The sequence below is a fragment of the Leopardus geoffroyi genome, chromosome E1, assembly GCF_018350155.1.
Source record: "Leopardus geoffroyi isolate Oge1 chromosome E1, O.geoffroyi_Oge1_pat1.0, whole genome shotgun sequence".
NCBI classification, from domain to species: Eukaryota; Metazoa; Chordata; class Mammalia; order Carnivora; family Felidae; genus Leopardus; species Leopardus geoffroyi.
The window spans coordinates 46,494,741-46,510,015 of record NC_059330.1 but is presented as its reverse complement, the minus strand read 5'-3'; the positions used below and the strand labels follow the sequence as shown (position 1 = coordinate 46,510,015).

Below are 15,275 nucleotides of genomic sequence, written 5' to 3'. Positions count from 1 at the left end.
GTGGTGTGTACCACATGCTTCGGCAGTTCATCAGATACCGTTCGTGCACATCGGCTGTATCGACTCCTTTCTTTATCCCACACGGCGTGGAGCAGAGAATCAAGCTGATAGCAGACGCTCTATCTTTGCTTTTGAGATGTGTGTGGTAAATCTCCACAGATAATTACTAAGAGTGGGGTTGTCATACTCTTCCTCAGAGAGCAAGGGAGAGAGGGAAGGACAAGGCTCTTGAATATTTGGTATATGAGGAGGCTTCGTTCCTGGGTTTCTTTGGTCCATAAATACCTTTCAGAAGGGCCAGCCCAGAAGTGTTCAAATCATTGCTAGAGGTGTACTTAGAAGGGGCTGGTATGGAGAATTTCAAATATTTTGTGGCATCTGAGACGTACCCAGAGAAGTCCTCTAGTCAGAGAGGAAGCGGGTTTTAAATGCAAGGGGTGTAGGGGTCAGCCAGCTGGTTGTGCTTTGGGAAGGAGAGTGAGGTGGGGCAGGGCAGAAAAGCCAGTGCTCATCTAGATTCCGCCAGAGAAGCAGTGTGTTCCAGAAATATCAACGCTTATCTGAGGAAGAGAAGAGAATGATCTTGTCAGGTTCCTTGAGCTCCAGTCAGATGGGCAACCTGTTCTTGTGGCTTCTGTAATCAAAGGAATCTACTCCCTCCTACGTGGAAGAAAGTCTGCCCAGAGCTACCTCCACGGAGAGGCCATTAAATGTGGGCTCTGTTTTAAAAGACTTACTTAAATTTTGGTTGACTTCATCAGAGACATTTTTCTGTTTTGCTGACTTCTCACCCCCATGTCTTCCCACATCCTCACCAGTTTTGCTAAGCATGTTAGGGAGGCCTGTGGCAGTGCTGACAAGGTCTTTCTTGCTCTTTGAGTGGGTTTCCCTCCAGTCCCTTCAAACCCTGTGACATTGTAGGATCGGGCTTCACTTCAGAAAGTGAAGGTTTAGGGTGCCTGGCTGATTCAGTCAGTAGAGCATGTGACTCTTGGTCTCAGGTTCATGAGTTCGAGCCCCACGTTGGGTGTAGAGATTACTAAAAAAAAAAAAAAAAAAAAAAAAAGTGAAGGTTTATACTTCAAGTGAATGCAGGAGAAACAGGCCTTTCTTCTGAACATATTGGAAAGGCTTTCCTTGCTTGAATGACTTCTTTTTCTTGGCTTCTCTCTTTTTAAAAAAGTTTTCATTTTAGAAAAACTTCCAACACATGCAAAAGAGTAGAATAGTATCGTGAAACCCTCATGCAACCAGCACCCAGGTTCAGTAGTGATCAACATGTGGCAGGCAGTCCCCTTCCTCATCTCCTTATTATTCTGAAGCAAATACCATATCATTCCCCCCCCCCCATACATGTAAACAATTTTTAAATGTGAGTGAACACACCAAACTGTGCCTGGCAGCTCTCTTTAGCTTTTATCACATAGGTTTCTCTGTGGAAAAGTCCTTTTCGTTAGAAAAAACTTGTTGGAATGACACTATGACATACAGGACTGAATATCTTAAATCACGGATTTCCTTTCATTCTGCAGAGAGTATTGTCTAGTAAGTATGAGGGGAGCAGAGACCTGGACGGCAGCTACCCCAGAGTTCACTCTCTGATTACTCATTAAACCGTACATAAGCTTTATGTACTTTTCTGTGTATATTTCGCTTTTTATGTACGTGATGTAGATGGTCCCTGTCCTTCAACATGCTTAAACTTCAGTCCAGCCCCCAGATATTTGAAAGGCTACCTGCACCGAAACACCAGCCCTGGAGAAGCGTGATCAATGCATTCTAAGAACATACCCAGTGCGGTGGGTGGTCACTCTCTGATTTCCTGGAGAAGGGGGGCATTCGAACTGGCCCTGATGAACAAGCAGATTTAGATAGCTAAAGAGGAACAGGCAGTGATGAGCACAGAGACCAACATGAAAGCACAGGGGTGTTCTGGGAAGAGACTGGAATTGAAAGAGAGTCATGGAGAAGAATCGGGCCCGCGTTTTGCACAGCCTTGAACGCATAGGCCTGTGACTCCCAAACCATCCTGAGGGGCCCTGGGGGCCGCAGTAAACTCACAGAGGCACTGCAACTTGTTTTCAAGTTTTGAGAGAAGCATAGCAGTACTCAACAAACAGATGTCAGACACCCTGTTCGAGGTAGTTTGGGGTTTCAACATCAGCTTGTGCTGCTTTCCTTTCAATGACGTATCTTTGCAAGGCTGAATTTTTGGTGGTTGCTGTAATAAAATTCAAACACCACATGAAAAGCAATGTGGAATGGTAATGAGGGTGGCAGTGTCTAATCCGATTATAAGGTTTGGAATATGTGTAGCACCCAGCAGGGACACATCCCATTAGTAAGTAGTTATGGTTAAGAATGAAATAGTTTTCTCTCCATTTACATGTATTCCTTTTTTTCAAGTGGCTTTGAAGTTGCTAGTCCCTACATACTTAGGCCATTTGGAACTAACTGCTTAATAAATGGAACTGTGAGGCATTTCTTTTTGCCGAAGGCCCTATGAAGAATTCACTGACACACTAAGGGTGTTGCGAACCAAGAAAGTTTGGGAACCTCTGACTTGAGCCACAGAGATGGAAGGAATGTAGGCAGAGGGAGGAAGGAACCATTGTAGGGTTTTATGTGGAGGAAAGACGTGAACAGATTTGCCTGCGTCAGGCCCTTGCAGACAGTAGGTAGAGTGCATGTCCAAAAGCCCAAGATGCCAAGATCTGAGACAGGAAGCTGGTTAGGAGACCGGTAGGTAGACCCAGTGAGATGATGGCTGCCTAATTTTGGCAGTGGTAAAGGAGGACGTAGGTTTTGAGAACTGTGTGCTGGGTCGAATCTTACATGACTCAGCATCTAATTGAATGGGAGCGGGTTAGAATTAAGGGGAGAGTCGAGGACGGCTCTGTGTTTCCGGATTGTGTGACAGGGCAGGAGTGGGGCTGGCCAGCCAATCTGGGAATGTAAAGGAGGATCAGGTTCGGGGGGGTGTGACCTCAGGGTTGAGATACACTCTAAGCAGCTCGAAGTGGGGCTGAGTCATGGATTCCACGGGAAGACGTCGTCAGATGCCACGTGGAAACCTAATAATAAGGATTTGCAAGTGTTAGATTTGGTTACTGGAACTGGACAGTGGCAGTTCTGGTCTTACTCCGAGGGTAGGGGCCAGAGAGCCGTGAGGTGAGAAAGACACAGAAGGCGAGAAGGTGAAATAAGATCCAGGATAATGGTTTCCTAGTTAAGAACTCGAATTCCCTGGCCTTACCCACAGAATCAGCTTCCTGGGGGAAGGACCCAGGAACCGACATTTAAAAAACCATAGGGAGGGGCGCCTGGGTGGCGCAGTCGGTTAAGCGTCCGACTTCAGCCAGGTCACGATCTCGCGGTCCGTGAGTTCGAGCCCCGCGTCGGGCTCTGGGCTGATGGCTCAGAGCCTGGAGCCTGTTTCCGATTCTGTGTCTCCCTCTCTCTCTGCCCCTCCCCCGTTCATGCTCTGTCTCTCTCTGTCCCAAAAATAAATAAACGTTGAAAAAAAAAAAAAATTTAAAAAACCATAGGGAAACGTATCCTCTGCTGGTGGGCACCTAAAATAGCACGACCCCTTTGAAGCGCCGTGTGGCAGCTCCTTGTCGAGTCCCATGTAAACAATATGGCTCCACGTTCCAGGTATTTTCCCAACAGAAATGAAAACGTAGGTCCCAGCGAAAACTTGTACCATAAATGTTCATAGCTGCTTTAGTCTCATTTTCTAGCCCCAAACTGGAAATAACCCAGTGTCCCTCAGCAGATAAACAAATTATAGCATATCCACACAGTGGAACACTGTTTAGCAATATAAAAGGACAGACCATGATACATGCGACGATGTAGATGAACCTCAAAAACATGATGCAGAGAAGGAAGCCAGACACCCAAGAGAACCTAACGTATGAACTGCGTTTGTGCAATTTTAGAACAAACACAACGAACCTGTCAGTGGTTATGTGGGGGTGAGAGTTGGTGCGTGAGAAGATGCTTTGGAGTGATGGGAATGTTCTAGGGTGTAAGGGTGGTTACGTGGATGTGGATGTTTCTCAAGACTCGTTGGATCGTACACTTAAAGTGGCTGCCTTAGGAGAGAAAGGAGAGCGTGTGCCAAAGAGAAGGGGAGCCCAGAGGTTTAGTGTGTTTGTGGGCTGAGGGGAAGGAGTTAGCCAGGCAGAGGAGGACCTGTGGGTCCTTGGAGACATGGTACCACCTGGGGGCTGGGCAGTATCTATGAATATGGAGGTGGACGCATTGTCTCTGTATGGAGAAGTGAAGGGTGGGATTGGACAAACTTGAGGAGAAAGGTAGGAATTTTGGGAGAGCTCACTCTGTCCCCTCTTATTCCTCCTGTGCCACAGAAGGCAGAATCGGGTGTGGAGGGAAGGAGGCCTTGAGGCAAGGAGTGCAAGTCTGAAAGAGGCCAACCAGGAAATAGATAAGTGTATCTCCTACAGCATGGGGCCCAGTGGGCCATAGATGTAGAATGGTTTTTCCAAGGGTGACTGTAGAGTTTTCTTCAGCACAACTCAGAGCCTGAGTGGAGGAAAGGGGATTGCACAGTAGATTTTGGGGTGACGGATGGTAGAGCATATTTGCTGGATTATTAAAAGTAATTAATGATGGGGGCACCTGGGGTTAAGCTTCCGACCTCGGCTCAGGTCAAGATTTCGCGGTCCGTGAGTTTGAGCCCCGCGTCGGGCTCTGTGCTGACAGCTCAGAGCCTGGAGTCGTCTTCAGATCCTGTGTCTTCCTCTCTCTCTGTCTGCCCCTCCCCTGCTCGCACTCTGTCTGTCTGTCTCTCTCTCAAAAATAAACGTTAAAAAAAAAAAAAAAAAAAGTAATTGGTAATGGATGTCCAGGCTGGGCACGAATCGAAGTAGGAAAGAAACTAACATGTAGTGATTGCTCCGTTCAGTCAATATATTGAGCACCCCTCTGTGCCAGGCACTGTTTTAGGTGTTGAGAATATGGCAGACAACAAAAGATAAATCCCAGCCCTTGTGTAGTTAATAATAGCTACAGTCAGGCATTTATTTATTTTTTAAGTTTATTTATTTACTTTGAGAGAGAAAGTGAGCATAAGCAGGTGAGAGGTGGGGAGAGGGAGAGAGAGAATCCCAGGCAGCCTCTGCACCATCAGGGCAGAACCCAACACGAGCTCATGAGATCATGACCTGAGCGGAAATCAAGAGTTGGACACTTAACCAACTGAGGCACCCAGGCTCCCCAGAGTCAGACAAAGTAAGTAATGTACTGTACTTCAGAGGTGGTAAGTGTTGTGGAGAAAAATCAAGTAGGGAAGAAGGGTAGGGAATCCTTGGTGTGGGGGGGGGGGCGGTAAGAGGTGGTCATGGAAGACCTCTCTGAGATGGTGATATTTAATCAAAGATGTGGGCAGAGGGGGCAGCAAATGCAAAGGCCCTGAGGCAGGGACAGGCTAGACGGTATTTGAGGAATACAAGGAGGCCAGCTTGGCTGGAATAAGCAAGGAGGAAATAGTGGGAGAGCGTTAGAGGGTGAGAGAGTGGAATTGTGTAGGATTTGCAGGCCACCATGTGGCCATTGACTTTTTGAGTGAGATGGGGACCACCAAAGGTTTTGAGTAGAGAGTACTGACTTCTGTCCTTAAAAGGATCACTGTTCTCTGTGTCAAGGCACAGACTTAAAGTCTTGACAAACATTTAATCCTATTTAATCCACCTAGAGATGCCTCATGAGGTTGGTATTACTATCTCTCTGGGGTTTGTCCTTTATTGATGAAGAAATTCAGGCCCAGAGAGATTAGATAATTTTGCTGAGGTCACTCGGCTGGTAACTGGCAGAGCTAGGATTTAAGCATAGACTCAGCTGAATCCAAAGGCCACATAGACTAGAGTCCTTGAAAGGGAAGGGGCTTTGATGATGTTGGAGGGATATTGGGTGTAGGAAACAAAGTGACGATTGTTCTAGAAATAGACCCTCAAGTTTGGCAACCAATGAGATGTATTGGGGAGAAATGAGCATCAACAGAGTCATTGGAGCCTGTCTGCCTTCCAAGAGAATAGTGGGGCGTTAACAAAATAGGGTAATCAAGGGTAGAAGTTGATCTGAGGTAAAAGATGGAGGGCATGACTTTGGGCAGGTGGTAGCTGAGTTCTGGTAGGAAATAGTGGAAGTGTCCAGTTGATCCAGAAAGAAGAGCTCAGGAAATGGGGGCCCTGGACTCTCCCCATGTAGGCTGAAGTTACAGAGATGGATGTGTCCTCTGAGAGAACTCAGGGGAGCACCCGGAAATGTTCCTCCCTGTTGGGAGTAGAGAAAGAGGGCGCCAAGGGGGGGGGGGGGCAGAAATCAGGCTGTGCAGGGCCACAGAGGCTGAAGGGCGGGATACCCGAGGGGCGGGGCGAGCCACAGAGTGGGAAGTGGCAGTGGAGGGGCTGCCTCCGACTGCGTGGTCCGGGGCAGTGGGCACATGGCATTGCCCAAATGGTCGAGAAGCGGCAGAAAGGGTGGGTGGGGCTGTTGGTGCTGCTGGATGGAGCCACAAAGGCCCATAGCTCAGGAGGGGAGCAGAGTCGAGTCCACGTGTGGCCCAGTCCCGAGGGAGAGGGCATGAGGTCCCAGACAGGACGGAATGGAGAACGAAGATGAAAGACGTATCGTGGAACGACGAAAATTCCCATCTTTCGGAAATAAAAATGTCCTTAGGAACTTGGGCAAAAGGAAGGGTGTAAACATCTGTTTTGAGCCATTTCTGTCCCGGGTTAAAAAGGAGGATTCAATTAGCACAGCAGTAGCAATGAGTTGTCACATAGCCTCATCCACGTTTCTCTGGGTGTGAAGACTGGGCCGTTTCGGGCTCGAGCTGGAGCCACTAGGAAATCGGGTCCCGTCCAGTGTTCGTTCCCTGGGGAGCAGTGAGGAGGTTTCTTTCTGCCCAAGTCAGTTCCTCCTCTGAGATCCTTGCCTTTACCTTGAGTAACACCTGTTTCCATGCTTGTGAAATAACCTCCTCTCCCACCCCCACCCCCACCCCCTGCTTTTTTTTCCTTCTGAAAGTAAAACAGCTTTATGAGGTGGCTTTTATCCTTATCAGTCTCCGTATAGATAGAGTGGTTTATTCTGGAGCAGTGTTTGTGTATAGCCTTATAGTTAGGCCAGGTTTCTGTTCACATGGCTGAATTGTTTGTTTACTTTTTTTTTTTTAAAGCAAGAATCTTGCCTGATACACATTCTCGTTATTAAACAAAAACAGCCACCTTTTCACGTTGGGCTTTCGTTGCACATTTTCAGATGACACCGCTTTTATTTTGCTGGCTTTCCAAATATTTTTATCTTTAACCTTTCACGTTATGGGAAATTTCAAGCGTAGGTAGAAGGAAAAGCCAAGTGACTCCCCACCAGAGCCACATTCGTCTTTAACAGTTACCAGCAGGCGGCCAGTTTTTGTTCTATCTGCCCTCCCCACTCCCCATGTGGGTTTTTTTTTTTTTTTTTTTTTTCTGTAGTATTTTAAAGCAAATCTCAGATTCAAGCGATTCTTCAAGAAACAGACAAACAGACGGGGCGCCTGGGTGGCACAGTCGGTTAAGCGTCCGACTTCAGCCAGGTCACGATCTTGCCGTCCGTGAGTTCGAGCCCCGCGTCGGGCTCTGGGCTGATGGCTCAGAGCCTGGAGCCTGTTTCCGATTCTGTGTCTCCCTCTCTCTCTGCCCCTCCCCTGTTCACGCTCTGTCTCTCTCTGTCCCAAAAATAAATAAACTTTGAAAAAAAAAAAAATTAAAAAAAAAAGAAAAAAAAAAAAAGAAACAGACAAACAGAAACCCTAGGGCCTAGGTCACTGCCGTCCCTCAGAAGCCAAGCAGCCTTTGCTCGCCTGTCAGAGCTGATGTAATTAATGGTGGTGCTGTTACCTGGCCTACAACTCCACGCGTGTTCCTCCCAGGGACCTTATTTTACCGAGTGGGTGGGAATGCTAAGCCGACCTTCCTCTCCTCTTAAGCCTAGAGAAAGCACAGATCCTCAACAGCCGCGTAGCTGTCCCACTGGTCAGCTCCCGCCGAGGGCCCGTGCCTTCACTGGACACTGAACCTGTCTGGTGCAGGACACGTTTGGGGACTTGAGACCTCAGTGTCAGGTGACCCGTGGACGACCTCTCGAAAACCAGGAAAATCCGCAGCTGAAGGCAAGACCCTGAGAGTGAGCCGGTGCCCGAACGGGAAAGATAAGCCTGCGAACGGGACTCGAAATCCTGTCAGTCTCCGTGTCTCATTTGTGGTGAAAGTGCTAGAATCTGGCAGTGTCTCCTCTTCCTCTGTGTGTGTCTGTGACGCCTTGAAGCAGCTGAAATGGACAACAAAGATGCCTCCCGACTGCTGTGTTTTCTTTGGAATGTGGCATTCCCGCTTTTCCTGGCTTGTGTGGCGTCAGGGCTGTGTAGAAGTAGCGGGTTGTAATTGCACCTTGACTTTGTTCGGTGGGGTGAACGCCGCGTGTCCGTATTTCCTGTCTCTTGCATCAGTCTGTTTGTACCGAGAAGCGATTAATGGGAACGATAAACGCAGGCTTACTAACTGAAAGTTCCTCCTGTTTCCTAAAATGTTTTTGGTTTAATGAATTGTTTGTTTGCTGCCCACAGACCACATGTTCTGTGCGGTCTGTGTGGCTTCTGTCACTGTGAACACCGTATGCTTTCATGTCAGAGCTGGGCTTGTAAAGCAAAGTCAACAGATGATAAGGCTTGAAAGCGTTTTCTTCATCTGAGAGTCCCAGGTGACGGGGGGAGTCAGGCAGCCGTCTGTCACCACATGCACAGCCGGTGGAGCCCGGAACCCTGTGTCCAAAAATCCTGTCCCAATATTAGCCCTCCTTACCCCCAGCTTTGAAGTGGCGGATGGTGGGTCTGTGTAGCCCGTGGGGCTTTGGTTGCTGGGAACCCCCTCACGACTGAGCTGCCTCATGCCTGTGGACTTTAGCCCTGGTCGTGTCACTGTGTTCTCATGCCGCCATTGACCCCAAGGAACCAGGAGCGTCCTCTTGATTCGTGCTTGGGAGAATCAGGAGAGAGAGAGAGAGAGATAATGCTGTTTTTGACTACTGCAGATAGAAAATTGACTTTGGGAAAACCCTTTTTTTCCAGTGTAAAAAGTACTGCCTGTTGTTAGACAAGTTTTGGGAAATAAAAAAAAAAAGAGGGGGTCGTGTATACTTCCAACAAAAATAATTCACAATTAGCATTTTTTGCCTTTCTGTTTTTTTCTGTGCATTGAAGATTTTCTCCCCAGTTGCATTAATACTCTATGTATAATGTTATCTTTTCTCTTGAACATCATAATATAAAGATTTGTACATTTTTTAAAAAATTTTATAAGGCCTTCTAGAAGCTTTGATTTTTCTGCCAAGTGGCCAGTCCTTAACTGAGCAGAAATCGAGAGCCGGATGCTCAACTGACTGAGCCACCAGGTGCCTCCTATTTTGTGTTGCTTTCAAACTAGATTCTATAGAAATGGATCAAAGGGAATCAAGGGAAACAAGCCCTTGGAGGCTCTAAGATTGCCCTGTTGCTGCCCCAAAGGGGCATTCATTTACCATTCAACAAAATTCTCATCAACAGGAAAGTTTATTCTTAAGTCATCATTTTGATTTTCCTAATGGGAGTACCTAGTACCACGCCAGGTATCTGACAGGGTGATCATTTAGGTTTTAAAAGTCCTCGATATGTCAGATAGTGACAGTGCGACCCATTGTCCACCGTGGGTTGTGACTGGTTCTTCCTTCACTGTCCATCCCCCAAGTTATGTGCACATTTCTTTAAAAAAAAATTTTTTTTTAATGTTTATTTTTGAGAGAGAGGAAGACCGAGTGTGAATGGGGGAGGAGCAGAGAGAGAGAGAGGAAGATCCAGAGTCCAAAGCAGGCTCCAGGCTCTGAGCTGTCAGCACAGAGCCAGACATGGAGCTCGAAATCACAAACCATGAGATCAGGACCTGAGCTGAAATTGGACTCAACCAACTGAGCCACTCAGGCACCACCACCCCCCTTTTTTTTTAATGTTTGTTTGTTTGTTTGTTTGTTTGTTTTGTTTAGAGAGCTAGCAGGAGCAGAGGAGGGGCAGAGGGAGAGGGAGAGAGAGGAAATCCCTAACAGGCTCCACACTGAGTGTGGAGCCTGACGTGGGGCTCGATCTCAAGACTGTGCAAGATCATGACCTAAGCTCAAATCAAGAGTCCAGTGCTTAACCAACTGAGCCACCCAGCTGCCCCTGTGTGCATGTTTCTTGACAGCAGTTTTCTTCTACTCTGTTCTCTATCCAGCCGCGGAGACCATCATAAAGAGCCTACGTCTGTGTCTTTGGGTGTGTGTTTTCTAAAGTACCTTCACGTACATTATCTCATGTAGGTAAATTTAAGTTATTGGTGTCACTCATGAGTGAGTCCTGGGGGCTCTCTCGGAATCCCGATATTTTAGAGTCTGTCTGACGATGCCTTTGTTGTTCTTTTGCACAGATCCGGTTCTGCAGGTTCCAACGCATGTGGAAGAGTAAGTCTTCTGATTTGCTTAAGCACTCCCCTTTAATTCATTTTCTAAACTAGTCAATCAATATTTAGGAAGCTAGCTGTTGGGAGTACATTATGTGCATAAAGGTAAAGTATAATGAGAGTGCTGGAGACAGGAAGTCTTACAGGTTCTATGATCAGGAAAGGGTGGTCAGCTGCTGGGGTCGGTGGCAGAGGCAGGGATATTAAAAAGTCTGATGAAAGTCAAGTTGAGTTTTGAGCTTAAGCTGCCAAAGTCCTGCCAGAGGGTTTCGATCTCTCCCTCTTCACTGTGTCGTACCATGGAGGGGAAACATGGCCGTGACCTGCTACTACAGCATGTGTGTTATGGCCCCAGCAGGAGCTCACATGATGGGACATCCTAAGTACAGAAAAGATTCAGCAACAGGTTTCTGAGTGACTAGTCAGAGCTCAGACTTCAGAAGGTTAACGTGACCAAAGACCGCGTTGTATCTGCTTCGTGAGGAGCCATGTACTGGACACCATCCATCTCCTTGGCAGGTCCTGTCAGATGTCAGGCTTTCAGAGTCTGCTTTTATTGCTTCCAGTTTAAAAATAAATGTTTGTTGAACACTGAAGGTAGATTTGTCCTACCTGTTTATGTACTATTCCATGCTATTAAATATTAATTATTAAAGTTCTGTACACAATTGACTTGGAAACTGGAAAGCAGACTTACTGGGTCCTTTTCACTTATTTATCATCATCCAGGATGCTTTGACCAAACAACAGTTTACTCTTCTGTGGTTGGTTTTTTGCTTTTTTTTTTTTTTTTTTTTTTTGCAGGTTGCTTTTTTCTGCTCAAACATAGCCTGTCACCATAGGGATATTTTATTTGTGGCTACAAGTGAAAGAGCAGTGGGTGGAATTGTCTTATATGCACACGTCCTCCCCCTCCTCCCAATCATGGCTTTGCATGGCTTTGATATTTTGTTTTGTGCCCTGGGCTGTAATTTATTATTGATACTCATTGCTTAATCTCTAGGCCTGCCTTCCTCCCAGATCCCAATGATGGCAGCCTGTATACACTTGGGGGCAAGAATAATGAAGGCCTGACGGTGAGTGCATTTAGCTTCTTTGTGTTCTTCAGAGGTTCCAGACCAGTGGTCCTCAACTGTCGCACACCGAGATCACCTGAGAGCTTAAAAAAAATTCCCGGAGATTCTAATTCAGGAGGTCTGCAGTGAGACTTGGGCATCAGTATCTTTTTTACAGCTTCCTAAATGAGCTTTTAACTGGCAGCCAGAATTCAGCAGCATTGATCTAGACCAGCAGGTTCTCAAGGCCCAGCCAACACACTAGAGGGGTACGATACTCCCTTTAACAGCAGGGCTGGCTCCGACTAGTGATTTCAAATTGGGGGTGGAGCGTAGTTTGCAGCCCTGCCCACCTCCACCCGAGCAGACATCCCTTTACGAGGTAGGGGGGCAGGTGATGTTCCATTCCCAACTTTATCTGAGAATCTAGACTAGTGGTTCTCAACCTTAGCTACACATTGTAATAACCTGGAGAGCTCTAAACCAAACAAAAAAAGACTGAGTCTGGGTCCCAATCCCAAAAGCTTCCATTTAATTGATCTAGGTCATCAGGAATTTTTAAAAGCTCCCTAGATAAGAGAATTTAGAAACAGGCCCACACAGACGGGCACCTGATTTCTGACAGAGGTGTGGCTGCAGTGCAGTGGGGAAGGGTGGTCTTTCAGTAAGTGGTGAGTCACCTGGGATATCCACGTGGAAAAAGAAGCTGAGCTCTTGCCTCACACCAGACACACAGAACTCCGTTCCAGAGAGATTGCATGTCTAAGTGTGAAACATAGAAACAAAACTTTAAGAAAAAAAAAAGAAAGTAATGGAACATCTGCACGACCTTAGAGTAGGAAAAAATTTCTTGGATGAGATAAACAAAACAAAATACCCCCCCCCCCCACTAATGAGAAAGGAAAAAAAATAGATATATTGGACTATATTACAATTAAGAATTTTTCTTTGTTAAGAGACACCATTAAGAGAAGCAGGCCACAATGTACTTGAAGTACACATATGACTCCAACAAAAGATTCATAGAACTCTTGGACGCTGCTGGTGAAAGTGCAACTTGGTATATCCGGTTTGGAAACTGGCAAAATCTGTAAAGCCTTATGACCCAGTTAATCCTTCCTGGGTCAGCGTGTACCCACAGAAGTGTCTGTGTCTATGTTCCCCAAAGGCAGGTACCAGATGTCCTGCAGCATGATGCAGAATAACCAAAAAGTGAAAACTGTCCAAACAGCATCAATAGTGGACAGGATAAATAAATTATGGGATAGTGATACACCTTCAGTGGTCTCCACTAGTGAGGACCAACGGCCTGTGACACTACCCAGGAGCATGGATAAACCTCACCAACAGGAGGTTGGACAAAAGATGATAAACCAGAAAGGCTACACACTGAATGATTCATTTATGTAAAGCTCAGAGACAGGAAAAACCAGCCTATGCTGTTTTGAAGTCAGGATAATGATGGCCCTGGGAGGGGATGATTGGAAGAGAAGGCGAGGGCTTTCAGAGCGCTGGAAATGTTTTGCTGCTTCATGTGGATGCTGGTTACATGGGCTGGTTCACTTTGCAAAACTTAGCTGAGCTGTGCGCTCAGTGTGCTGTTTGTATGTTCTGCTTCGATAGGAAATATTTTTTCAAAAGCCTCCAAGTGACTCTGATGTGCAGCTAAGGCCGAGAAGCAGCGGTCTAGACTATAAGTGGCTGTGAACTCTGATTGGCATATTCTGACGTTGTTTTATGAATGCCTGTGACTGGAACAGATGGGAGGAGGGCAAGCCTTGTGGAGAGGTGTGTGTGTGTCTCACCTCGAGCATCTCTCTCCACATTCTGGAGCCTGTTTCCGAAGCACTTTTTGCTAGACCCTGTGTGGGACTATCTGTAGAAGTTGTCTCCTATTTCAGCAGCCCTCTGGGATACAGGTGTTATCCCATATAAGACGTGTGGAAACCTCACCCACAGAAGTGAAGGAATGTGCCCAAGGCCAAAGCTTCAAGTGTTGGAACTGGCCTTGAGCTCTAACCTCCAAAGGATGCTTTGACCACCACCCTTCACGCCTTCCTGTGTTCCGGGAGCGGTGTGTTTCCCCCTTGGGCCAGCGAGTCCTGTAGAGCTGTTTAGCAGACGCTACAGGATTCCAGACTGGAAGCCTTGCGATGACTTTCTGATTCTCCAAAACACCTGACAAAAATCCAGTCAGGCACGACAGCCTCTCTTTGGCATTTGTCCTTTTCTAAGGCTTCATTTAAGTGTTGGGATAATGGGAAAATCCAAACGATTGATTATTTAAAGTTCTGTTTGTTAAAGCTAGAGAGAAATCTTTTTCTTTTTTGGAGAAAAAGATGACAGTGTGGTAGAAGCAGGTATATGTATAGAATAGTTTCAAGAACACAGAATGTTCCAAAAATAAAGTACACTGAAACAAATGTTAACCAGAAGAACCCCTCAGATGTCAGCTGTGTGGACCCAGAAGAATCAGTTTTCTGATGAAATGCAGTTGAAACATGTGGATTCCTTTGAGTTTCTTTTCCTGACGCCTACCATAATTTCTTTCTAATACTGAAAAAGGCTTAATTTTCTGTGTTTTTCAGTAGAGACTTATTTTCTGAAGCAAACATCAGAACTTCTTTTTCCACCTCAAGCTCCTGGGTCACCCACATAATGCTGACTTCTCCTTTTCCTTCAAGCTTCAGCTGGGTGCTGGGGTCGCTTCTCTTCAGAATGAATCTCTTGGCTCGCACACACTCTGAAAACATGTCATTCCACTCAGCCTCGCTGGCTCTGGGTCAGTTTTCCAAGACAAGAGAATTCTTTCCACCCCTCCCCCCTCCCCCTCCACCCCAAATTTCAAAGATCCTGTCACTCTCCATATTTGTGTGTTTTCAGCAAAGGTTTGTGTCTTCCCCAGAAGTGCTCTGGACAAGACACTCTGAGGGGCTCCTGGAGGGGACCCGGCGGCTGGAGTCTTGTCCACAGTGGATATGGAAGCCTAGGGCATCTAGGCCCCCCTTGTTCTTGGGTTTCCAGTCAGGAAAACTCCCATCTACCATCAACACTGCTTCTCTCTTTTTTGCAGAATTGGGTAACAGAAAGACTACAGTAAAATTATAATAATTGCACAAGACTTGGTTAACTTATTTTTTCCTTTCCTTTTTTTTTTTTTAAAGAAACTTCCCTTTACCATCCCAGAGCTCGTACAGGCATCCCCATGCCGAAGTTCAGATGGAATTCTCTACATGGGTAAGAGTTCCTGTTTTCAACACCGAAACTTTGATCTCTTTGGAAACGAGTCCCAGGTTCTGGGACAATGGTGTGTCTGAGAGAGAGGTGTGCAGTCACTCCCCACCAACCCTTCTGGGAAAGGTCTTTCTTGCCTTGGTTGTGCTTGTTCACGCCAGGATCAGCTGACCAATTAAGGAAAGGTTCCCCCCACTTGGGAGCAGACTTGACACATTAATATGGTTACTCATTTAACAAGCTTTTTAGCTGCTGTGTTGACTTACCCCTGTGATTTAAAGATTGCAACATACCCAGAAGCAATTGGATGAAATTTAAAGTGAACACAAGACTCTGAGCCAAGAAAGGGAAGCCAGGTTCTGCCTATTAATTATAGGACTTTCTTAGTATTTCCTGCTATCAGAATATTGGATAAAACAGCACTTAACAGCTTGGCTAGATAAGCTGCCTT

General features: G+C 46.4%; 1 protein-coding gene across 5 annotated transcripts in view; it reads left to right on the top strand.

The window, feature by feature from the left end:
- Positions 1–15,275, top strand: part of ERN1 (endoplasmic reticulum to nucleus signaling 1) — an 84,916-nt gene that overhangs the window by 35,886 nt on the left and 33,755 nt on the right. For 4 of the 5 annotated variants that reach the window (XM_045489467.1, XM_045489466.1, XM_045489465.1 and 1 more), the window contains exons 3-5: positions 10,503–10,536; positions 11,539–11,611; positions 14,755–14,827. In XM_045489467.1, the coding sequence (XP_045345423.1) occupies positions 10,503–10,536; positions 11,539–11,611; positions 14,755–14,827 (180 nt within the window). Of the gene's footprint in view, positions 1–10,179; positions 10,392–10,502; positions 10,537–11,538; positions 11,612–14,754; positions 14,828–15,275 lie in introns of those variants that run through there. The other variant, XM_045489468.1, reaches the window with a different exon arrangement.